Source organism: Seriola aureovittata, chromosome 14 (genome assembly GCF_021018895.1).
Source record: "Seriola aureovittata isolate HTS-2021-v1 ecotype China chromosome 14, ASM2101889v1, whole genome shotgun sequence".
NCBI classification, from domain to species: domain Eukaryota; kingdom Metazoa; phylum Chordata; class Actinopteri; order Carangiformes; family Carangidae; genus Seriola; species Seriola aureovittata.
The window spans coordinates 1999108-2024433 of record NC_079377.1 but is presented as its reverse complement, the minus strand read 5'-3'; the positions used below and the strand labels follow the sequence as shown (position 1 = coordinate 2024433).

The 25326-nt window shown below is 43.5% G+C and overlaps 1 protein-coding gene across 1 annotated transcript in view; it reads left to right on the top strand.

Moving 5' to 3' along the window:
* Positions 1–19367, top strand: part of ndst2a (N-deacetylase/N-sulfotransferase (heparan glucosaminyl) 2a) — a 45472-nt gene extending 26105 nt beyond the window's left edge. The window contains exons 3-15 of the mRNA XM_056395552.1: positions 4004–5629; positions 7855–7942; positions 8931–9085; positions 9789–9974; positions 11841–11969; positions 13098–13280; positions 13678–13774; positions 13866–13989; positions 14799–14973; positions 15085–15255; positions 17035–17144; positions 17272–17374; positions 17560–19367. Of these exons, the coding sequence (XP_056251527.1) occupies positions 4556–5629; positions 7855–7942; positions 8931–9085; positions 9789–9974; positions 11841–11969; positions 13098–13280; positions 13678–13774; positions 13866–13989; positions 14799–14973; positions 15085–15255; positions 17035–17144; positions 17272–17374; positions 17560–17685 (2721 nt within the window). The 5' untranslated portion in view covers positions 4004–4555 and the 3' untranslated portion in view covers positions 17686–19367. The remainder of the gene's footprint in view (positions 1–4003; positions 5630–7854; positions 7943–8930; positions 9086–9788; positions 9975–11840; positions 11970–13097; positions 13281–13677; positions 13775–13865; positions 13990–14798; positions 14974–15084; positions 15256–17034; positions 17145–17271; positions 17375–17559) is intronic.
* The last annotated feature ends 5959 nt before the right edge of the window (positions 19368–25326 follow it).

The window sequence follows — 25326 nt, the reverse complement described above, 5'->3', positions numbered from 1 at the left end:
AGTGTGTCTCTAATACTCCGTCTTAGTTGATGAAGTAAAACACAAAACAAGAAGAAACAGATAATCTGATCTTTTAAGAATAAAACGTGTCCTGAAATGACACAGTGAGCACAAGGTGAAGTGAACATGGCAGCTGTGTCCTGTATGTGTGTGCACTGAGGTAACTAGCAGGGTGATGATAATGTACGATACATAAGGGAAAGTGTGTGTTGATGCAGCCTAGTTTATGAATCATTGATGGAGCTTGGTGATAGCAGTGCATTATTAATACGCGTCCTGTCCTCTGGGTGTGCTGTGTTAACCACATGCTATACTTTGTATTTAGCGGGGGCAGGTACGGGTTAACTAGTGTTGTCAACTTCAGCTTGTGGGACTTTCTGCAGCAGAGACATGGTCATCATCATAGAATATTACTATTGCGTAAGCCAGTTCAAACACATGAGCACAGTCACACTGCTACACTCGTGTTGTGAAGTGCCTGCAAGTTGCATATTCACACTCCTCACATTCCTGCACCCATTCCTCCTTCAGCCCTGTCGCACACCATTCATTCACAAAGTGGTGCACTCATTCGATACACTCATCGTCTCCTCGACCGTCAGGGTGTCCTCACCAACCACAGCCAGACGGACCTTGTTGTTGACACATCATTATCAACTTAAAACAGATATGTCAGGGCCGAAATGTCAAAGATGTGTTCTTTAAATGTGTCTTTAGCAAAAAAATATCTGTAAAATTAAATGATGATGATGATGGCTGATATATCTTAATCAGAATCTTTAATATACGTAGCACTGATATGAGTGTCAGCCTTGATGATTCAGTAAAGGTTTGGTTCTTCTGCAAAGCAAACACTTGAACCACCTTCTTGTAGGTTTTAGGTTTATGTTGCTTGTTTTCTTACTTTATTACTGAAAAACTCTGAATAGATGTTGTTATAATATGTTTTTTATCAGGAAGCCCTTCAATAGTACATTTTAAAGAGTGTTAGGTGGCGATCTGGTGGCCTTTCTCCTTCTCTCTCATTCAGTCTCTGATTTACTCATATTCTTTATAAACATACTGTGAAGGATTTTCATTGATTAGTTAATTAATCGTCAGAATAACCACAATCAAACTGAAGCTGTGAAATTAAGATTGATGCAGCAATAGTGACTGGTCAAGGAAAATGAAGAAAGACTCGATTCACTTTGGAAATCTGACATACAACACATCGTGTGGAGGAGGAGGGAACAGATTCAACCAAATTCAAACCAGTGACCCATGATCATATATTTAAACAACTGGCTGGACAGAGTTGTAAAGACTCTCATGTGTTTTGAGAATTAAACAATTGACATTTAATGGAAAGTGGGGGGAAAAAAAGCCTGCCTATAAAACCCATCACAAAGACACAGTGAAAACATTCATGCAGCGACCGAGACATTTGAAGTTGTGTAGCTCGCTCACTATTGTTCATGAGATGTCTCATAAATGAAATATGCTTTAACTCAACCCCGTGGCCTTTGTACACAGTATTTTTAGCTTCCTTAGAACAATCACTGTGTTGTTCCCTGTGTATGACACTGTGCTGCCAGCAGCAGTAACGTTTACTGCAGCTTCTCGGGGCCACATTTCATGTCATTGCCCTCATCCTCTGAACTCCAGGCAGTTGTGAAAACTAACCATTTGTTGAACTCAAAGATGCTCAAACGTCTGAGACTGCGGAGTCTGCAGCCCAACAGCAACTTCTCTAAAGCAGGAAAACAATACCACATCGTCCCTTTATCCCCACAGCACTGCGTCTGGTAGCAGACGGTCCAATCTCAGAGGTTGAAATAATCTTGAAGGTGAGTTCTCAGAACAGTCCCTGCTCTCAGCTGCATCACTAAACAATCACGCCATCCCAAGCGTGTTTAAGTTTATTTTCTCTAATCAGGTTCATTCAGGAGTATAAGACATTTTCTTTTTGTGACCTCTAACATCAGCGGCCTCATCAGCAGCAATCAAGTGTTCTAATGAGATGACAGAATGTGTTTCAGATGGTTTCATGGTTTGTTTAACAGGCGCGTCATCCTGAACACTGACTGTGTGTGTGTGTGTGTGTGTGTGTGTGTGTGTGTGTGTGTGTGTGTGTGTGTGTGTGTGTGTGTGTGTGTGTGTGTTCTCTAAGTTGTATCCATCGCCTCAGCCTTTTGCAAACATCTATTCATTCCAGTGTCTGTTCACATGCACACACACACACACCAAGACCACCACAGAACACAAACACACACACACAGAGTTCTGAGACCACCACAGGACATTAATTGAAGATTTGAAATCTAAACAGTAGCTTATTCACTGCATGGGTCTTCTGCTGTGTGTGTGTGTGTGTGTGTGTGTGTGTGTGTGTGTGTTGTGTCATAGTACTGGGAGCTCCTTTAATTACCACTGGGAGCCAGAAGGTGACATGCATGTGCATAGTTACTATACTCATACAAAGCAGCAGATTCTTATTCATAGTCTTATTCAGGAAGGACCCCACACACACACACACACACACACACACACACACACAAACTAAGAATCAGTACGTTGTCAGGGTCATTGTGAAGCAGCTCTGCTTGTGTGAAACTTTGATGAAGGAATAAATTGCATGGAGTTATGAGTGGGCAGCTTCTTTATCCAAACTGTGAATGAATCGGTAAGAACCTGATTCATTTCAAGCCTCTGCATTGATTCTCTCTGTGGATGGTGGCACATAGAAAAGTTAGATCACAGTCTTTGTGTTTGTACATTTGTCTTTTATTTAATGTGTTTACTTTAACAAGTTTAGTTTTGTCCCATGCTGCAGACACACTGTCCTCTGTGTTCAGTATCTTTGTGGAAATTAATGAAACTTTTTCTTCAAGACACTCAAGTACCTCCTCCTACTTCATGTTCTGTATCGAACGTGTATATAACAAACGAGGGCTGAGGTTGAAAAGTCTTTTTTCTTATGAAGGTTGAAACTGATGAAATGAGCTGAAGTCTCTGAGCAGCACCATGATCACAGCTGCTCCACTTCTCTACATGAGGAGGAAAGGAGCTTCAGTGCTTCCTATCTTATCTCCTTTAGCAGAGGAAACACTGGACCTTCCTTTAGGAAAGGAAAGGAGAAATGCCGTCCCACAATTCCTTGCTGCAGCAACATTCAAAGTGACACACCATTGTACTTTCACCCACATACATGTAAATGTAGAAACAACAGAGCAGCTGTTTTATGTTTGTGACTCGATCCAGAACTGATGGAAATCCTTGTCTGATCCACTGAAACCCAAATCCATAAATATAGATTTATTCTCTTTAAATCCAGTCAGGGGAAAACTGCTCACTGCTCTGAAAAATGAATTTTCTCTACTTGACAAACACATAAAACAGTCAAAACTCTGTATAAGCTACTTCCTGTATGTCTGAATATCATCCACTCTGGTCTCTATTATTATTATTAAATTATTTTGATGGTTGAACTTTCTTTCATATTTTCTTATTTCAACATTTGAATCCTGTTTGTTTTGTATCTGTGGTTAGGAAAGGAGGATTTATCGTCCGTGTGTTATACAGTTAGTTTTGAAAAAAGTCCTAGTGTAAGTGCAGTCAGATTGTTTTCCTAGGTCCTCGTCAACTCTCCTTCACATCTGTCCTTGACCTCATGACGTGTTCCCTGGAGGTCGAGGGGAAGTGGATAGAGAGGATGTTATTTTGACTTCTCGACCGCAGCCATGGTATCACGTTTTCATTTCATGTTGAAAGCTTTTGTTTTATTCAAACTGGGAACACGTTTCTGTGCAAGTGTTTGATCTGCAACAAGATGTTGCCCAATAAATAATGATAATTCATTCTTTTGCCTTTTGATGTTTGGCTGGAGTATTCCTTTGACGTGTCAGAAGTGTGCAGAGCAGCTATAACCAGAAATAAAAGCTGACTGAAAACTTTCTTCCCTCTTTTCCTTGTCCCCTTCTTCCCTCCCCCTCTCTCTCCCCTCTGTGCCCTCATCTTCCAGGTGTCTTTTTGTGGGATGTCCAGGCTAGGTGGCCTGAGGGGGTTCATCCCCGAAGCACCGACCACCAGCGCAGACACTCTCACTGCCGAGAGGCTACACCAGCTACAAGCTCCACCACAGTGGGACATGTCCACACGTAGAGACGCCTGCACAGCTGCTTGAGGGAGAGAGCCGAGCAGCAGCAAACAGCTGAGGCTGAACTCGGAGAGATCACCTCTGTTGGTGTTAGCTTTTATTCAGCCAACTTCCATTTCTCCTTCTTGGATCTCTAACCCCCAACCCCACCCCACCCCACCCCCTCCCTCCTTCCATTGAGTCAGCTGAGAGTGTTTCTGTGCTGCAGAGCTACAAGTGTAAAGCAGGTAATGGATGATGCTGGCCATGGTGACCTAGTGTAAATGGCTATTCTTCAGCACAGCATAGTGTCAGTATCTACTGCTAGATCTTCCTCTTCCACTCCCCCCTCCCCTCACCCCTACTCCACCCCTCTGCTTCCTTTGACTGTTCAGCGCTGCTGCTTGCTGCCCAGTCCTGCCTCCCCCCTCCAACACCATGGTAGGTGCAGGCTTGGGCGTGTGGAAGCTAATGCGAGGAGTCCGCCAGCTGGAGCTTCACCGCCTCATCCTGGCACTGATCATCTTCTGCCTGCTGTCCATGGCCTTCCTAGCTTACTACGTCTCCAACAGCCCCAAAATCAAGGAGGCCCCCCCTTTGCCCTTCAGTGACTGTGGAGGAGGAGGGGGGATGTCACCAGGAGCCAGTACTGGGGCCGCAGGCGGAGGGCCGGGTGTCCAGAGGGCACCTCTCTTCCTTCCCCCGCGCCAAGGCCGACTGCGACAGGTGAAGGCGGTGGACAATTCACGGACAGAGCCTGTGGTTCTGGTGTTCGTAGAGAGCATCTACTCCCAGCTGGGCCAGGAGATCGTAGCCATATTAGAGTCCAGCCGCTTCCACTACCAGACAGAGATTGCTCCCGGTAAAGGTGACATGCCCACGTTGACGGAGCGTAACCGTGGACGATACACGCTCATCATCTATGAAAATGTGTTGAAATACGTCAACCTGGACGCGTGGAACCGGGACTTGCTGGACAAGTACTGTGCTGAGTATGGAGTAGGTGTCATTGGCTTCTTCAAAGCCAATGAAAACTCTCTCCTCAGCGCACAGCTCAAAGGGTTCCCCCTCTTTCTACACTCACACCTGGGACTCAGGGACTACCGCATCAATCCGACTGCTCCTCTGCTCTACATCACCAAGCCCAACCAGGTGGAGCAGGGCTCTTTACCGGGGGACGACTGGACCATTTTCCAGTCCAACCACTCCACTTACGAACCCGTGCTTCTGGCCAGCACCAAGTCCGCTGAAGCACTGGCACATTTTGGATCTAGTCCCCTGCGGGCCCTCCATGCGACGGTGGTCCAGGACTTGGGGCTCCATGATGGCATTCAAAGAGTTCTCTTTGGGAACAATCTAAACTTTTGGCTTCACAAGCTGGTGTTTGTAGATGCCATCGCCTATCTGACAGGGAAGAGACTGTGTTTGTCGTTGGACCGCCACATCCTGGTGGACGTGGACGACATCTTTGTCGGCAAGGAGGGAACCCGGATGAAGGTGTCAGACGTGGAGGTGGGTGAGCCTTGTCAGCCACAGTCACACACAAGACCACAATGAATATTTAGATAGAATTCACTGGTGGAATGCCTAGTGGTTGAGTGTGAGGTGTTGACTCTCATTAATATTCATGGAACGGTACAGAGTAGTAGTTCAAGGGTCAGGTTTTGATGTGCAATGAATATGAAGCAACTACGTCAACACTCCCAGCTCGACACCAGCTTGGTTCTTCAGAATAAAAGCACCAGTGGTTCCGCTTTCATTCATTTTCATTATAACTGAACTCTGTTTGACTTAATTACTCCAGTGCTTTATTCAACTAACAGGTTGAGGACTAGTATATTGACCTCTTAAGTGATTTTCGTAATGACGGGTTTTTCATCAGCATGGCTTTAAGCTCCTAGGACCTGGCGTCCACATATGTGGACCTCACATTTTGGGTTCTCTAGACCACAATACTAACTTTTTCTCAACAAGGGCCTGGTGACCACATATGAGGATATTATACTGCCACTCAGTAATCGAAATTTAAAACTAATGTCCTCATATGTGGACATCATTTTTCTCAGGTCCCAATCAGCCTAAATAGCAAAGAGAAATTAAAAATGCACGCCATGCAAGAGTTCGGGTTTTAGGAGGTTAAGACACAGCCAAGGGTTCAATAGCAGCTGAAATAAAACTTATGCTGACATGTGATTGAGTTTTGACTCAGGACTCATTCCTACATACATGATACTTGATATACACAGTCTCTAGAAGTGACCGTATGTGGTGTGACACCGACACTGAGAGACAAACCTCAAAGCTGCTGTGAGTGAAGGAAGTTGAATTTATGATTATTATAATAATCATACTTAAAGAGCTGTTTAGCCTGTCTTCAGCTTGGTTTTACGTTACTAATGCAAATCTGATCTCATGTTAGATTTTATTCCCAGCACTCTTCATGGCCCCTTGTAATTTAGACTGTGTGAAGGAGTCAGGTTCTGGGTTCAAGTCTCAGCCTCGCCCCCTCTGTGGGTTTTGTTGTTCCTGTAGTGTGATAGTGTGGATTTCTTCCAGGGAGATCCAGGTCAGGTGAGGTGGGGGCTAAATTTCCCATCAGTAAGTGACTGGATGTCTTTCATTACATGCTCATGTCAGTCCCTGTGTCAGTGGCTGAGAGTTTTCAGTGACACTGTGATGAGGCCTGTCGTGAACTCTATTAAAGGTCTGTTGAAGTGGGGGCGTCGTGTGGCGTAGTGGTCTAAGCAGGCGCCCCATGTGTAGAGGCTACAGTCCTCGCTGCTGTTGGCCCCGGTTCAAATCCCGTGTCGGACGGCCTTTCGCTGCATGTCATTCCCCCTCTCTCTGCCTCCCCGTTTCCTGTCTCTCGCCACTATACTGTCAAATAAACGCATAAAAAGCCCAAAGGTCTGTTGAAGTGGAGCACAGCTTTATTTTTTCATCTGAAAAGTTAAACAGTTTATGTCCTAATTGTGTATTTGGGCTTTATACTTCTCTTGTGCAGGTATATGTACATAAATATATCTTTTATACTTACAGTGGCTTCACAAAGTATTCAAACCCTTTTACTTTGCACTTTGAGTTTGTTTCCAAGAAGACAATAACGGTGAAATGGAAGACGTTTGGTGCCACCAGGAATCTTCCATGAGTTGGCTGTTCAGCCAGGAACCCTATGGTCCCTCTAACAGAGCTTCCTGCTGCAGCTTCTGCTTCCTGCAGAGACGAGAGAACCTGCTGGAAGGACCACCATCTCAGCAGCTTTCCATCAGTCAGGCCTTTCTGGAAGACTGGCTAGACAGAGGCCACTTTAATTTAAGATTCTCTGTTCTGATGAGAGAGAAAATCAATCTTTGCTCATCACCGGCTGATACCGTCCCTGCAGTGAGGCGTGGTGGTGGCAGGGACAGGGGGGCAGGACTGAGGGAAGGATGAATGCTGCTAAAACCTGGAGTTATGGAGCTGATCTCTTGAGTGATTATACAAAACAGAAAATGAAAAGATGTCTTTCTGTAAAGTAACATGTTACACAAATCAGCACAAAGACAGAGTATCAAAAGGGATAGTACAAAGTTCCAGTGTATTGCTTTGTATGAAATATATCACATGGTAAAAATATCAGTTGTTGCTACATGTGACTTGGGCCTTGATGAACTGGTCATTGTTTCTTTGAATAACTACCAGTAGAAAGTTGATGTTGTCATGCAGTAAGTGTGAACATATTTCTCCTCCTGTCACAGGCATTGCTCAACACTCAAAACAAACTGAGAGCACTGGTCCCTAAATTCACCTTCAACTTGGGATTTTCCGGAAAGTTTTATCACACAGGTACGTAACACCCGTCATTACTGTATCAACAGAGATTTCTGTTGCAAACATTGTGTTTTAACACAGCTGAGGATCTTCTGTGCATCTGTGCAGATGTTTCAGCCCTGACAGTCTCAATATCCGACAGATCAGTAATAAAAAGGATTGTCTTGTATTTCTTTCCTCTCCTTGTGTATTTTGACAATTGATTAATGTTTAGACCTTATTGAACTGGTTTGACAGATCCTGCAATCAAGTGTAGTCAGCTGATTTATTTAAAGCCACTGACTGATATGACATGATAATTCATGTAAAATGGAGGTTAAACCATAAACGGAGATCCTGAGACTGAGTACGCGCCCAATAGAAGATCTGGTCTGACATCAGTGAGTCTGGGTCACAGAAGCCTTTGACGGCACCGCTCCACATTAAGATATGTTTCTGAACATATTTCAACTAAAAATATTAGAAAACAGTAACATACTGTAGCTGTCAGGCTGTGTTCATGCACAGATCGTAGACAAAAGTAAGAAAAAAAAGATCCACACACTGACAGTCTGCAAGGATCCTCTGATCTCAACCTTCACTCCACAGTAACATCTGTTGGGGGATAAAAGCCTTGCTCAAGGGCACCTCAGTGGTAATGATGGAGGGGAAAGCTGTGCTCTTTCACTTTCCCCACCCAGATGAATCCTGGTCTGGGCACAGAAGCGTCACCCTTTCAATAACAAGTCCCAAAATATTTATTGTGATAGGTTTCAATTTAGTCTTAAAAAAAACTGATAAACACTAATATTAAGCAAACAAATAATACACACAATAACTGTGTCAAATCAACTTTCACTTCAATAGTTAATATCCACACAGGTTGATGGCTAAAGCTCTCTCTCTCTCTCTCTCTCTCTCTCTCTCTCTCTCTCTCTCTCTCTCTCTCTCTCTCTCTCTCTCTCTCTCTCTCTCTCTCTCTCTCTGTCTCTCTCTCTCTCTCTCTCTCTCCCTCCCTCTCCAGGTACTGATGAGGAGGATCGGGGAGACGACATGCTGCTCCAACACAGGATGGACTTCTGGTGGTTTCCTCACATGTGGAGCCACATGCAGCCTCACCTCTTCCACAACGTCAGCGTGTTGGCTGAGCAGATGAGGCTCAACAAGATCTTTGCTCAGGTCAGCAGCACTGACACTGTCACAGTGTGAAGGAAGGAGGAGGAAGATCCACCAGAGTCCTGTCACTTCATATCTTACAACCGTTAACATAGTGCGTGTTACTCGTCACAGATTATTTAAGATAAAACGGCTCATAGAAGACTGCGTGCTTTTACTTTGAAAAGCGAAATGGTGACGTCAGCAGACGTGACGATCACGTTTTTTCCGAAAGTGACCGAGCGATACAAATCAATTTTGGTTCAGACTGGCGGAGAGTTCGTCTCAAAACTCAACAAGTGGAAAATTGCTTTTTTGCTTCACAAATAGAAAATTGATTCACAAATGTCTGTTTAAAAGTTGTAGATGTTTCGTTTAATATTTGCAAGATATTTTTGAGTTTACAAATGTATTTTTTGTATTTGTGGAAGGTGTTTTATCTGTTCCCATGAATAATATTTAGACAAATCTACCTCCATAGAAGGAGGATGTAGTTTTACTGGTTACATTATTAACTAAAGGAGTTTGTAGCAAAAGGATTTGTGTGTGTCCCTGCATCACTGGTGTAAGGACTATATGGCTACATGATTGGTGTCTGCTTGAAAAAGTATTAAGATCTTTTCTCTCTTCTACTTATTGTCTCTCCTCACAATAACATACTTTTTTACATTCTTGCCTGTTCCCCCCTCCACCTCCACCTCCTCACTCCACACAACCCTGTCTCCAGGAGCACGGCATCCCGACAGACATGGGCTATGCAGTGGCTCCACACCACTCTGGGGTTTACCCGGTCCACAGCCAGCTCTACGAGGCCTGGAAGTCCGTGTGGGGCATCAAGGTGACCAGCACAGAGGAATACCCCCATCTGAGGCCGGCTCGGTACCGCCGCGGCTTCATCCATAATGGGATCCAGGTCAGTCTGCAGTCCTCGATATACTTGCATTCCGGTAATGTTCCCATGGGTAAACTTTTCTCCACACTGACACACTTTTCAGAAAGTGATGATGAGTCAGCAGCTCCGCACAGCTGCACTCCTCTTTTCTATGTAACGGTGAGGAGACAGTTTTAGGAGAAAATAGCTCTTTGTGAAATTGTGTATTAACCCATGACATTATTTCAGAAAATTGCCATTGTGTTTTTCAAATGAAACTTTGGATTTGAGCACCACAAATGGAGGGGTCCTGACAACATGGGGCCCTCCACTCACCTCCATTCACTGTTAATAGATATCAGATATCAGACAGCAAGCAAACTTGACTTCACTTGACAAAGTTTCTGGAAGTTGTTCACAGTGTCTCACAGCAGCACGTCTCATAAACATTATCATCACATATCACGAAATAAATAAAAGAGATAACTTCCTAGTTGTTGGGTAGAGTGAGAAGCCTGCACAGTGCAGAGAAGCAGGGCCTCAGTATATCAGGAAAAAACACTCTTGAAATGATTGTTTTGTTGGACAAAGACCTGCAGCACCTCCTAGAGGACAGAAGTGGAACAGATAAGATTTTACTACAGTGGAAGTAAACTAAAAATACAGTATGTAATCCTCAGCCTTTTCCAGAGGTCATGAATATAGCAGTAAGAACTGTGATTGGATAGTTACCCATGTTACAAACACTGTGTGGATCAGAGCCAGATAACTGCTCCACTGCTGTTTCCTCATAAAGCTGCACTTTTATTCAGGAAAAGACACAGTAATGGATTTTGACTGGAGGGGATTAAACACATGCAGAATAACATTTCATTTACCCTTGTGTATTGCTCCCAGATGTATACTGACGCATCATCAATTAAAAATGCTGCTTCGTGTGTCTTTGTTTTGAAAGCTGTGCAGCTCCAGGCTTTTAATGAAGTGCAATGACAGCGATGCACAGTGCAAACAAATGATCCACAAGACCAGGTCAAAAGTACGTCTGGACCTCGATTGGTCACTGAGCGAAACTGAGGATGTAGTTGAAGACTGTTCTGGAGCTGCGTCGTATTTGCATTCAGTCTAGTGTCAGCTGGTTTAACTGTTCTCTTCTCTCTTCTTCTCTGTGATTACATATACAGTATTCAATACAGCTCAATTCACAATACAGCTGCTCTAATTGGCGTGTTTTTATTCCTTCACGTGGCGACAGTCACAGCACGAGACATATTGTTTTCAGGTTGTCTGTCCGTCCGTACATGGATGCAGTATGTCAGTAACACCTTGATGGAACTTTTGGTCGTCAAAGGTCAAGGTCACAGTGATCCCATGTTCTTGTGAACGTAATATATCAGGAATGCCCAGAGGGAACATCACATCACACACTGACACACTGTGACCTTCGCACATTATCTATGACGCGATTTAACTCAAATGTATGTAAGGATAAAAGGAAGTGATGACATTTTATATCCAAAAGGTCAATTTCACTGTGACATCATAATGTTCTGCAAAAACACTTATGGCCATTATTCAACACTGTAACTCAGGAAGGAGAGACTGTGACCATATTGACTGGTTGGTGGAGGGATACAGCTACAACTAAGTCCACTTACTGGTGACTCTGATAATGAAAGTAGCTCAGGTTTGTCCAAAAAGTTGCTACATTTCTCGCTTGGTACCTTTTTTTTGCAAAAAGTCTCTAAATCTAGCGACAGATGACTAATACTGACTAATTACTGACTCTTGCCAAGTCTTGATCTGAAAAAGTAGCTAAAATGCCGTGAGTATGTAAAAATGTCCACAAGATAGAGACTGAGGACGGATGTGAATATACACCAAAACACCGACGATCTCTTTGTGTTGCAGGTGTTGCCCCGGCAGACGTGCGGTCTGTTCACCCACACAATCTTCTACAATGAATACCCAGGAGGCTCGAAGGAGCTGGACAAGAGCATCAGAGGAGGAGAACTCTTCCTCACTGTCCTCCTCAACCCTGTAAGAAAACCTCCCCCATGTTCACTACTGCACTAATCTGTGTGTGTGTGTGTGTGTGTGTGTGTGTTGTGTGTGTGTGTGTGTGTGTGTGTGTGGTGTCCAGTTGTATTTGTCTTTAATTGTAATAGATGTGTGGTATCACGTTACTTTAAGAAGCCTTATTTAGCATTCATAAACATTTAGTAAAGGTTTATAAACCACTATAATGCAGTTATAAGCAGATAAGACGAGATAGACCACCGCTGCTACTGGATGACTGCACTGATGAGTCCATGTTGACTGTCTTTGTAAATCATGCACTGTTCATCCAGCATGATGACGGCACTCTTGGACATCAGTTTGTCACGTTAACAACCCAACGAGCAGCTTCTCCTGTGATAGGGAGATTCCTGTCATGGAAGGTTAAGGCCTCAATGAAGAGAGTGCGCAGGATGTCTTACGTTGAGGATGTTTATTGAAGCTTGGCCGAAGGAGAACATGCCACCTCAATTGTACCTGAAAGGTCCCCTGTGGTTTGTCTTTATTCAGTTTCTCCACATTCCCAGAAAACAACTCACGCTCGTGTGCTGGTTACATAAAAGAGAGTCATTTATTACTGACCGTCCAGGGTCTTGTGTTATCAGCCTCGTCTCCAGCCCTATCACTGAAGAGAAACAGCTATGTCCGGGGGAGCTGCCTGAGCGTCTCCTCCTGTAAGATTTAAAGACAGAGACAAAATTCCTTTACATCCTGCTGCTGTCCAGCTTCCCAACAGAAGAAAACAAAGAGCGGTAAGTGGGTCAGGACTCAGATCCTGGAGAAGGTGCAGCAGTCCTTCCTTCCCGAGTATTTTTAGGCTTTGGCCACATGGTGCCAGGACAACATCTTCTCTCAACATCAACAAGTCAAACGGGATGATTGTGGCTCCACAGGAGGAGTTTGAGTTCACAGCTACATTAATAAATCTGCTTCAAACTACATTATAATGTGTTTAACATTTGACCTGCTTATAAATGCTACATAGGGGATTTACAGTAAAGTGTAAGCGCTATTTTGTGTGAGTGAGTGAGTGAGTGAGTGAGTGAGTGAGTGAGTGAGTGACAGTAAATGTAAATAAACTAACTTGGTCCTTTGTGCCTCTCAATCCAGATCAGTATCTTCATGACCCACCTGTCAAACTACGGCAACGACCGGCTCGGTCTCTACACCTTTGAGTCTTTGGTGAAGTTCGTCCAGTGTTGGACGAACCTCCGGCTGCAGACTCTGCCCCCCGTCCAGCTTGCTGAGAAATACTTCCAGATCTTCCCTGAGGAGAGGGACCCGCTCTGGCAGGTCGGTGCACTGATTGTGGTTTTGAAGACTAACAGATCATATTTCTACCCACAGCTGTTTGAGATTAAAATGAACTTTGTTTGGAGGAACGGAGAAGACTTTGTTTAGAATTGGACATTTTACTGTCTTAATGGGTTTTTAGAGGAATAACTTATGAAGCTGTCCTTCCTTTGGACTGTTCATTATTTACATCATAGCCAGTTATTAAATCATTATCCATCATTAAATCAAGCAAAGGTTAAAATAATGTTTGTCCTGGTTAAAACGCCTCAGGTGTCCAACATTTTTTCTTCCGTTTTTTCTAAAATGTTTCTTTGAGCTGCTGGTGGAAAAAAGGGAACATGTTGAAGAGTTGAATGTATTTGCTCCTTCGTTAAATGAACCTCCCTATTCTCAGAACCCTTGTCATGACAAGAGACACAAAGACATCTGGTCTAAAGAAAAAACCTGTGACCGACTCCCCAAGTTCCTCGTCATTGGACCACAGAAAACAGGTACCACGCTCTCTCTGGCTCCGTCTGCATCTTTATCTTTGTCTGTATGTTTATTTCTTCATTATGATAATTGTTTTGTGTTTGCTCAAAGGCACTACAGCGCTTCATTCATTCCTGAGCCTCCACCCAGCGATCACCAGTTCCTTCCCCAGCCCCACCACCTTCGAGGAGATCCAGTTCTTCAGTGGAGTAAACTATGACAACGGGATCGACTGGTAAAGACCCGCACTACCACAGTCTGAACGCTGCCTTACGAACCAGCAGCTGAATTATCCACAGAGGTTTCCTCTCCATAACAAACACACCAGGGGATTAGAACCAGTAGAAACACCTATAAAGCAGTTTCCCTTTAAAACTCAGAGATTCACCGACGCTCTTCAGTGACACAGGACAGGACGTCTCCAGCAGCTGGGAGCTGAGCTGTCTAACATTTCCTCAGCTTGTTTCTCTGAAAACTTCAGATCCAGACGTCCGACGACTAAAGTCCTTCATCTGGTTCAAATATAGAGCTGAAAACCACCAAGGTGGAAAAAGTGTATGTGGCTTAAAACCAGATAAAAGTCAATGTTGAGCTTCTGTCAGACAAACACACTGACACATGATCATAGATGATATGATGTCATTGACAGGCGACCAATGAAACGTTACCAGGATTAAAATCACATTTCTCTGGTTGGAGAATTGATGGAAACATTTGTGATAATGTAAGAACACAACTCAACAACATAGAGAACAGAGGTCCAGATGTTTTAGACATTTTAATGTGGGAAAGTTACAAATTTTTAACTTTAATTCCACAATCTGTTGTTCACTAACAGAACCGGGGCAGTTTCTATGTCATGCTGACTTTAGGGTGTAAATACTAGATCTGTTTTCAGTATGGCATTGAAGAGTCTTCTCTGTTGACCAGTGTCACAAATCACTGTGAAATGGTAACACAATAAAACATCAGATGGTTGAGGAATGTGAAGACTTTTTAAGGCGTTGTTAACTAGTTCTTGTTTTGTCTGTGCTCTCTCTTCAGGTACATGGACTTCTTCCCATTCCCTTCTAATGTCAGCACAGATTTCATGTTTGAAAAAAGTGCCAACTACTTTGACACAGAGGTGGCTCCTAAGAGAGCTGCCGCCCTGCTACCTAGAGCCAAGATCCTGGCAGTGCTCATCAATCCATCGGACCGGGCGTATTCCTGGTACCAGGTGAGAAACATCACACACTCTGCTGGTAGAAGTGCACACACACCCAAGACTGTGTCAGTCCAAACCCTTTTCACCGTTATATTTGATTGTTGTGTTGGTTAATGACCACAGCACCAGAGGGCCCACCAGGACCCCGCAGCCCTCAACAACACTTTCCATTTAGTGGTGACGGCCGGGCCCTCGGCCCCCAAGGACCTGCTGGCCCTTCAGAGACGCTGCCTTAATCCCGGGGCCTACGCTACTCACCTGGAGCGCTGGCTGCAACACTACCAACCCAGCCAGGTAACACACAGCACTCACCTGGTAACCTGCCCTGTCATATTCAACACCTGTGTCCATCCAGATGTTTTTATGATGAATGATTAGTTTCCAGCAACAGCGAACATATACTGTAGCATCTCTGCTCACCAGTTTCCTGCGGAGGAGCTGGTGATTACGCTGGTAGTTCTGTCATTATTTGTAATTATACTGGTAATAGTAGCTGTTGATAAAGTTCCAGTGCACTTCACAAGCTCAACATGAAACATGAACCACAGGGAACAACACAAGCAGCAGCAGCAGCTTCTGAGATCTGAGCTACAAGCTTTCAGAGAACGGATGATAACACATCTGTTCACACTGACCTCTGACCGTCCCTCTGAGATGTTGTCTTGTTATTCTCCGGTCTGTAATCCGTCTGTAGGGAACCGTTTACATGTTTAACCTCTAGAGGTTACTGACGGTGAATCTGACAACATGTTTGAAGAGCTGAGATCTGAGCCTGGCCTCCATTACAGCAAATAAACTACTTTCATTACATGTATCATTATTACTAAAGGAAGCAGAGGAATAACTAAACATGAGACACAGCGAGCAGAGAGAGCAGGAGAGAGGGAGGGAGAGAGAGAAGTCATAAGTAACGAGGCTTCGTACTAACGACTATGACCAACTCTACATATCAAACACGGAGTCAGACATAAAGACCTGCCTCTAATAAAAGTCTCTCTCTCAATTCAACAGGCTTTATTGGCATGACATCTCCAATGTGTGGAAAGGAAAGGAATTAAATAATCAAGGAAAGACAGATGGCGGAAAAAAAAATGTCAATAACAATATTAATATAATCAAATACAATATTTAGCTCTATCTCTCTGGTTATGGTTGTAATAAAGGCAAAAGCCTGAAAAATAACTTTAAAAAAAAGAAAATATTGTATCTCTTCTGACCATGTTACAGTAAATCCAGCTGTAATCACAGCTCACTCTTTGTCTTTCATTAATGTGTTTGCTGATTTTGTCAGATGATGTCACAGTCATAAAATCAGGATTTGACCAGAGGTCCAGACACACACTAGGTTCTGAGCTAGACTTGTTTGTTATTTTTTGGGCAGTTTTTATGCCTTTATTTAATAGAGAATGTGGACAGAGTCAGGAAATGCAGGAGAGAGAGTGGTAGAGAGACATGCAATAAAGCGTCCAGCTGGCCAGGAGTCTTTTGCCCCCCGATGTCCACTCACAGATGTAACTCTCCAGATGAAACATTGTATGGACAGAACATTAAGATGCTTTTTCTATTTTGTTGCTATAGATACCATTCAGCACAAACAACACATCATATGGCAGTTAAGGATATATTAAATGTCACAGCAGGTCTCAGAATTATACTTACTGACCTGCATGAGTCCCTATGATTCAGTGTGCGTGCGTGCGTGCGTGCGTGCGTGCGTGCGTGCGTGCGTGCGTGCGTGCGTGCGTGCGTGCGTGCGTGCGTGCTAATTAGGGTTGAAGGATGGAGAAGGTCAGATGCTGTGGTCAGATGAGGAGAGGCAGAATGAATATTTGAGGTCGCATGTAAAGCTTCATGAGTGAAAATGACAGTCAAACATCTCAATACAGAGACGATAAGGTGTGTGGCTGTGCAAGTCCTGCCTGACACTTCTTTCTAGTGCTGAGTATATGAGGCTGCAGGATGGTGTGTGTGGGACTAAATCAAAATAAGCTACAGTGTGTGTTTATGGACAACAGGGGAATAAGATATAACAGGCTTTGATACACACACTTCTTGTTCTTGTGTGTGTTGTAGTTGCACATTGTGGACGGGGCCCTGCTGCGGTCCAACCCAGCTCTGGTGATGGAGGGGATCCAGAGATTCCTCGGTGTCACTCCCGTCTTCAACTACACCCAGGCTCTAATGTATGTAACACACTGTCACACACACACTCACTGTACATCCAGAGAACCTGTATTCTTAAAGAAACAGTTCAGTGTTTCCATAAACCTCATAGGAGAAGAGTCTACTACAACTTGATGTTATCTGCAGGTACGATGACAGCAAAGGTTTCTGGTGTCAGCGGGTGGAGGGAGGTCGAGCCAAATGTCTGGGGAAGAGTAAAGGCAGGAAGTATCCGGAGATGAGTCCTGAGGTACGTCGACACTTCACACTGTCACTCGCTGACCGGCATGTGCATCAGCTCGTTAAATCATCTTCAGTCTTGTATCGGATCAGATTATGTTCCATCATTCTCTTGATCTCTGACCTCTCCTGGTGTGTGTGTGTGTGTGTGTGTGTGCGTGTCTATGCGTGTGTGTGTGTGTGTGTGTGTCACAGTCGCGTGCCTTTCTGGCTGAGTACTACCATGAGCACAACATGGAGCTGCTACGTCTTCTGAATCGTTTGGGTCAACCGCTGCCGTCCTGGCTCCGCCAAGAACTCCAGAGCACCAGCTGGAGCTGAGGCCACAGGCTCCCAGACAGACAGACTGACAGACAGACACACCACAGAGGAGCCGGGGACTGGAGTCTGTGGATGAGCCAACTCTTGGCTGTGGATTAGACTGGACTATCTAATCTGGAACCAACAGCAGCACACATTAAAAGAGCTGATGTTACTGGTGCTCCTGTTCCATGGCAAAAAGAAGACAGCATGAGATCTTTGTGAAGGTGCTGGTCCCTGCTGAAGAAGGATCCCAGTGCACCCTCCCTCCAGATCATGACTTGTTGCCAACCTGCTGCTCACACCGGGCAGCCGTCAGCCTCAGCTGGTGTGTGTGTGTGGGACGACGTCAGTTTGCTGTGGATCCAGAGGGACTGGGTGACCAGCAGGTTTCAGACCGCCTTAACGTGAGGAGAGAAACTCACAGGATGAGACCATGCAGATGTGGAGTGTGTGACTGGACACAGGACTAACATGCACACACACACACACACACACACACAAACACACACGTCTCATCTCTCCACATGATGATTGTAAAGCAGTCTATTTTCAAAAGCAATTGTATATGTTAGGTTTGAGGGGGAGCAGCCTGAAACAGACAGTTCAGACAGACAGTTCTCTGTTACACACACATCTACCTGCAGGTAGGAGCAGCAGTCAGGCTGCTTCGTCACCTTCTCTCCTCACAGTCTGTTCACTGTAGAAACAGACCTGTTCAAATGGATTGAGTTAATATGATGATAGGTCAGTGTATTTATCATGTTTAGATTTGGTCCAGGCTGTGCCCACACCAACATCCTGTCAGCGAGCAGCTCGTCACACCGACCTGTTCTCCACAGCAGCTACAGTCTCCCTCCATCCTCCAGCCTTCATTTCTTTAATTCACCATCCATGTTCAGACGAACGCGGTGAGCCACACGACGCACTGTTGTGTAACAGTGACGCTGTAGGACGTGATCTTCAGATATTTCAGTTGATACATAACGTCAGTGTGAAAGTCGAGGTTTCACCTCAGCTCTTCAGAATGGAGTGAGCTGTGTTGGTGACATTCAGTAACAGTCGTTAGTGTTTTTTTCACGGCTCTGGCTGGAGACTTGAAATAGCTGCTGATGCTCATGGGTACTGTAGTATTAAGAGTCGTTGTACATACAATGAAACAGAGTTGTTATTTACAACTGTAGCTACTTTCCAAGAGACTTGTTTGTTTTTAGTGCTGAGGACCATTATTATTATTATTAATTGGAAATGATTCACTTCTTTTATTTAATCATCACTCAGAAAGTGTTTTCACCATTTGAATAGTGATAAATAGTGAAGCAGCTGTTGACACTGATTCTGACACGATGTGATCATGAGGCACAAACCTGGACCAGAGCTATTTCAGACCTGGTGTGGGTGGATTGTGTTTGACTGTGAGAGGGCGACCTCAGTCAGTGAGAGCTGCACTCTGGGTAAAATAAACCCCATCACATGTCAGATATCCTCAAAAACCAAAACACACACACACAGACACACACACACACACACGTATGTGTGTGAGGACGGTAACCTACGATTGTCAGAGGACAAGAGGACAGAGGAGAGCTGTGTGGAGACTGATCAGAAGCTGCTGTCTTGTTGTTTTCTGTTTGTTTTGTATAAATGTCAAAAAGGCCAACACTGTATCATCTCTAATAAACACATAGAGAGGTTGGACATGATGGCTGCTTCCCCTTCTCTTCCCTCACTCACCCTCATGTAGAAATATTCAACCTTAGGACAACAGCCTCAGCGAACCACACGCAGGATGGAAACAGGTTCTGATGAGGATTTGAAGGAGGCTCAGGTACAGTGATGACAGTGATGACAAGGTTTGATTCGGTGTTTGTGCACACTGACCACTCAAAACCAATCCAAAGCGGTTTTAGCAAATATATTATTTATATGTCTCCATGCCGACGACAGTCAGAGCCGGAGATTCTGTGTGATATCTCAGTAACGCCTTGACAGAACTTCTTCATTTGGCTCAGAAATTCACTAGGACTCAAAGAGTGATTACAATTTGTTGGTCAAAGGGCAAAGTCAATGTGACCCATTTCTTGAAGTGGAAAAAAGAAGGTGTCAGTACTCACCTGTGCATTGGCCCATATAAGCAAGTGTGTGTGTGTGTGTGTGTGTGTGTGTGTGTGTGTGTGTGTGTGTTAGTGTGACTCCACATCTGTCAGAGGAGGCATGTGATAGACCCTTATTATCAAACTACCACTCCATGTTCCCATGGACAGCAGCATCAAAGATCTCTGAATTAGCACAGACAGACTCTGCTAGGATTAACTTGATTTGTTGAGATGTAACATGTGACTCAATTAGTGCCCTCTGGGTAATGCAGTTCATAATGGGTCCAGAACCTGAAATGAGCAGAAATGTACAGTACACTGTAAATGTACAGTACACTAAAGAGTAAAATAAAGAAGGGCTGGTACTGCAGTTTAACTTCAATGTCTATAAGGATAAAATGAAGTGATGACATTTTATATCCCAAAGGTCAACTTCACTGTGACATCATAATGTTCAGCATAAACACCTCTGGTCATTATTCAACACTGTAACTCAGGAAGGAGAGACTGTGACCATTCTTGCTGATACTTGGTGGGTTGGTGGAGGGATACAGTGTGAGGTGGTGATTCTAGTTGATAAGAGGGACACACTACCTACTGGCTGGTGCAGTGTCAATGCACGCACACACACACACACACACATACATTGTTCCTGTAGGGGACAGACCCTGAGAAAGCTTAAAACTGAGACCAGTTCATTGATGGCTACAAGAAGAAGTAACATCAGTCCAAGAACAAGATGATGTTCTCAACTGGGACAAGTGTTCATGAAAAGCCTCAAACACACACACACACACACACACACACACACACAGAACAGCAGCTATAAAAGGAGATATCACAAATTGCGCTCATCCATTGTGTCTTCATCTTCATCTGCAGGTTTACCTGCAGCTGTTGCTTTCCTTCCTGACAGGTGTAAACAGCTCCCACCTGTGGACAGTGTGCAGCCGGCTGAATGTGACTGTGTGTGTGTGTGTGTGTGTGTGTGTGTGTGTGTGTGTGAGGGTGAGGGTCAGTCTGCAGAGTGATGGGCTGTCTGTGGGCTGGTTGGTGCATGGCGCCGTCACAGTGACACAGGAACCTGAGACACAGACAGCAGTGATGTCACAGCTCTGTGGAGGCTGAGACATGATGAAAGAAAGTGTTTAAGGATCAACAGCCTCAACAACTACACACAAAAATACTTTAATACTTCAAACACATGGATCGCAAGTAACATTGTAGAGAAACACACACACACAGAGTTGCTCCAAGAAAATCTTGGCCTTAATCTTTGCACAGCTGTCAGCCACCACCCCCACACACACACACACACACTCACTCACACATACACACACAGAGACAATAAGATGATTTCTTTATATCCTTCCACAAACACACACTTGCAGCACCATACATCTGTAATCTCCTCTGGTGTCGCTGGGGTCATGAATAGTGTTTCCAGGACGACTCACAGTGAAGCGTTTTAAGCGCCAGTGCAACGACCATCAGAGGCGGTAAACTCTACATCATTATGGTCAGTGGTGGATGAGGTCAGAGGGACAGTCACTCTGAGGGCTTTAAGTGATCGTGTGTGAGAAGCCAGACTCATCCTCCCATCTTCAAAGTTTCTATTGTATTTCTTCCAATATTCACCTCAACACTAACCAGCGATAGAAATTCCTCGAATGTTTCTCTGCATTGGCCGACACATATAAACAACACAGAGATGAAGATTCAGCAGGTAAACAGCTGTTTTTATTCTATAAGAAAATGTTTTATTCACAGCCAGAAGACAAAACTGTTGATGTTCCAGCTTGTAAATTTTCATCTGAGCAGGATCCAAAATGTCCTTTTTATTGTGTCTAAATCACTTCAACACACTCGTTGTGTCCACTGCTGCTTCTGCAAACATCTGACACTACTGGAATAAAACAGAGGTGTTTACACATTTGTGTATTCTCCAGTTCAGTTCAATACCTTTGTTGTCATTGCACAGTGTACAACCAGATTCTTTCCAGTGGCACATACAGTAAACATAACTACATACAAGTAGACACATTACAGTCTATAAGTAAATATCAAACAAACAACAAAATAGTTTAAAAAACGGAGAAGTGAACTGAATAAGTACATGTTTGTTCTCAACATTGGTGGGGACACCACAACCTCTTATGCAGTTTTACATATTTACATTTAAATAGAAACTATTCACAGAAACAGATCAAAGACTAAAAGTAAACTTTAGGAAATTACCTGGAAGAGAGTAAAATCAAGATTTTTGTGTCCAACATCAACATATATACTTACAGAACTGTGCAAAGGTTTTAGGTAGGTGTGAAATAATGCTGTAAACTAAGAATGCTTTCAAAAATGGAAGTGTTAATGGTTTATTTTCATCAATTAACAAAATGCAGTGAAACAGAAGAGAAATCTAAATCAAATTCTTCTAGGTTCACTTGCACACAGTTTTTGAAGGAGCTCGGCTGGTAGGTTGTTCCAAACATCTTGGAGAACTAACCACAGATCTTCTGTGGATGTAGGCTTCCTCTAATCCTTCTGTCTCTTCATGTAATCCCAGACAGACTCCATGATGTCGAGATCAGGGCTCTGTGGGGGCCATACCATCACTCCCAGGACTTCTTGTTCTTCTTTACGCTGAAGAGAGTTCTTAATGACACTGGCTGTACGTTTGGGGTCGTTGTCCTGCTGCAGAATAAATTTGGGGCCAATCATACGCCTCCCTGATGGTATTGCATGATGGATTAGTATCTGCCTGTATTTCTCAGCATTGAGGAAACCATTAATCCTGACCAAATCTCCAACTCCATTTATAGAAATGCAGACCCAAACTTTGCAAGGAACCTCCACCCTGCTTCACTGTTGCCTGCAGACGCTCATTATTGTTCCGCTCTCCAGCCCTTCGGCGAACAAACTGCCTTCTGCTGCAGCCAAATATTTCAATTTTGACTCATCAGTCCAGAACACCTGCTGCCATTTTTCTGCACCCCAGTTCCTATGTTTTCGTGCATAGTTGAGTCTCTTGGCCTTGTTTCCATGTTGGAGGAATGGCTTTTTGGCTGCAACTCTTCCCTGAAGACCACTTCTGGCCAGACTTCCCAGGACAGTAGACGGGTGTACCTGGGTCCCACTGGTTTCTGCCAGTTCTGAGCTGATGGCGCTGCTGGACATCTTCCGATTTTGAAGGGAAATAAGCTTGATGTGTTTTTCATCTGCTGCGCTACGTTTCCTTCGGCCGACCACTGCGTCTACGATCCTCAACGTTGCCCGTTTTTTTTGTGCTTCTTCAAAAGAGCTTGAACAGCACATCTTGAAACCCCAGTCTGCTTTGAAATCTTTGTCTGGGAGAGACTTTGCTGATGCAGTATAATTACCTTGTGTCTTGTTGCTGTGCTCATTGATGATCATTAGCACCTGTTTGGTATAAGTGGTTGATCATACACCTGACTATAATCCTACAAAATCCCTGACTTTGTGCAAGTGTATCTATAAGAATTGATGCTGGTTTGAAGGCAAAGGGTGGTGACGCCAAATATTGATTTGATTTAGATTTTTCTTTTGTTCACTCACTTTGCATTTTGTAAATTGATAAAAAATAAACAATTATTATTTATATTTTTAAAAGCACTCTTAGTTTACAGCATTTTTTCACACCTGACTAAAACTTTTGCACAGTACTGCACATCAGTACTACACTCTTTTTTTTGGTGGCATGATATCTACAAAGTCCACAACCTGTTGGTATTGACAGCTTGAAGTTATATGTGCTGCAGTTCAGGCAATAGAAGAAAGGGAGTCATCTGAAATACGACATTTTCACCCATGCTTGAGGTCTGGACTGACACTGATCTGCTCTCGCCTCCTCCATGTCTGGCAGTAAGTGTTTGTCGGATGTTTAGCAGTGTTTTAAATGCAAAGTAGTCATGGTTAATCTGGCCAAAAGATATGAAGATACATATGAAGATCTTTTTTTTAGAAGAATCACAATCCACGATCTGAATCTTTATTTTACTCACCTTGTCCGCTGACGTCTTGGAGCAGGAGAAGAGGAAGAAGCACCCAACTGATGTGGGAGTCACACCACCAATGAAATCTGTGAGGGAGGGAGAGAAGCCGACAGCCACAAAGAGAACAGAGCAACATACTGCAAACAGCACAGTCATGGGAGTTGAGGTCAGGACTGGGAACAGGACTGCACTTCCCCCAGGTTGTCCAAACAACCATGAGGCCAGATGTCCTGTGGTCTGAGGAGGTTAAAAGGTTGTCCTAACTGATCTAACTGTCCCGCAGGAAGACGCCTGTGTCACACTCTCCCAAAAGAAAGAATCAAAGTATCAAGACCTACAGCAGGAATACAGGGAGCAAGGATTGCCTGCAGAATATTCCCTGCACAGTCATATAACACAAGTGATGAAAAACCAGTTTCACTTCTTTATGGACTTATGGCATGTTGAGAAACAATACAAATATAATATACATATATAAAAAAATAATAATAATAATTATAATAATAATATGATCAGTTTCAAGTAGTCAGAAGACAACAACAAATAAGAGGAATAAAGGTGGATTATTGAACTTCCTCTAGCAGCAAATAAAATGTCGTTTCAGTGCAAAAAAATAAATATTGTTCATTTACTCAAAATTTACATTTACTGCCTTTAGTGCAAAGAGGATCAACTTAAATGTACAGCTTCTGAAATTTGGAACAATGGGGTTAAAGAGAACAACAATATAAACGTACAGCTTACAAATCTTTATAAAGATAACAGATTATAAGTACTACATCAAAACTCATATTTACATCAGTGCAAAGAATTTACAGTATATACACAATATTCAATGTAAACAACTGGGTTTAAACCAAAATGGGTTTTTCAAAAATACCTTTAAATAATATAATGTGAAAAATACACATATCAAAATTTGCTGAGAGAAAATATTTACAGTTTTTCAGGCTGCATGTTTTCATCTAAGATGATTGATTAAGTTTGTGGTGTTACCCTCAGCCATACCAACAGTGGCCCTGGGAACTTTGCACATAACACTCGACTAATGAACAAATGAGGAACCAAACCATTTCCAAACTACAGAAACTGGAAGGGTGTGTGTGGAGCTGAGATATACGCTCATCCACCTGTCGCTCAAAGAGGCCACGCCCTCAATTATTCATAACTTTAAGTCTTAATAAAATGTAAACAGGTGAGTTATATAAACAGGTGTCATGAAGGAGGAAATTAGCTCTAGAGACCAAAACAGTTTTTGCACCAGGCTGTAAACATGTTTATTTCTGCTGTAAAGTTGGACATTTTAACATGGGAGTCTATGGAGACTGACTCACTGTTGGAGCCAGACTCTAGTGGTCATTAGAGGAACTGCAGCTTTTGGTTCTTCAGTGTTGATGCTTCATTTTTAAGCCTGGAGGTTGTTGCTTGATTTAAGTCCGGCTCCAAAATTGAGTTCTATAGAACTTTAACTTCCTCAAAGAATGATCACATGCACACTCTCTCCACACTCAAACTCACATCAGAAAATAATCACAACCACTTCATCAGTATAAAAT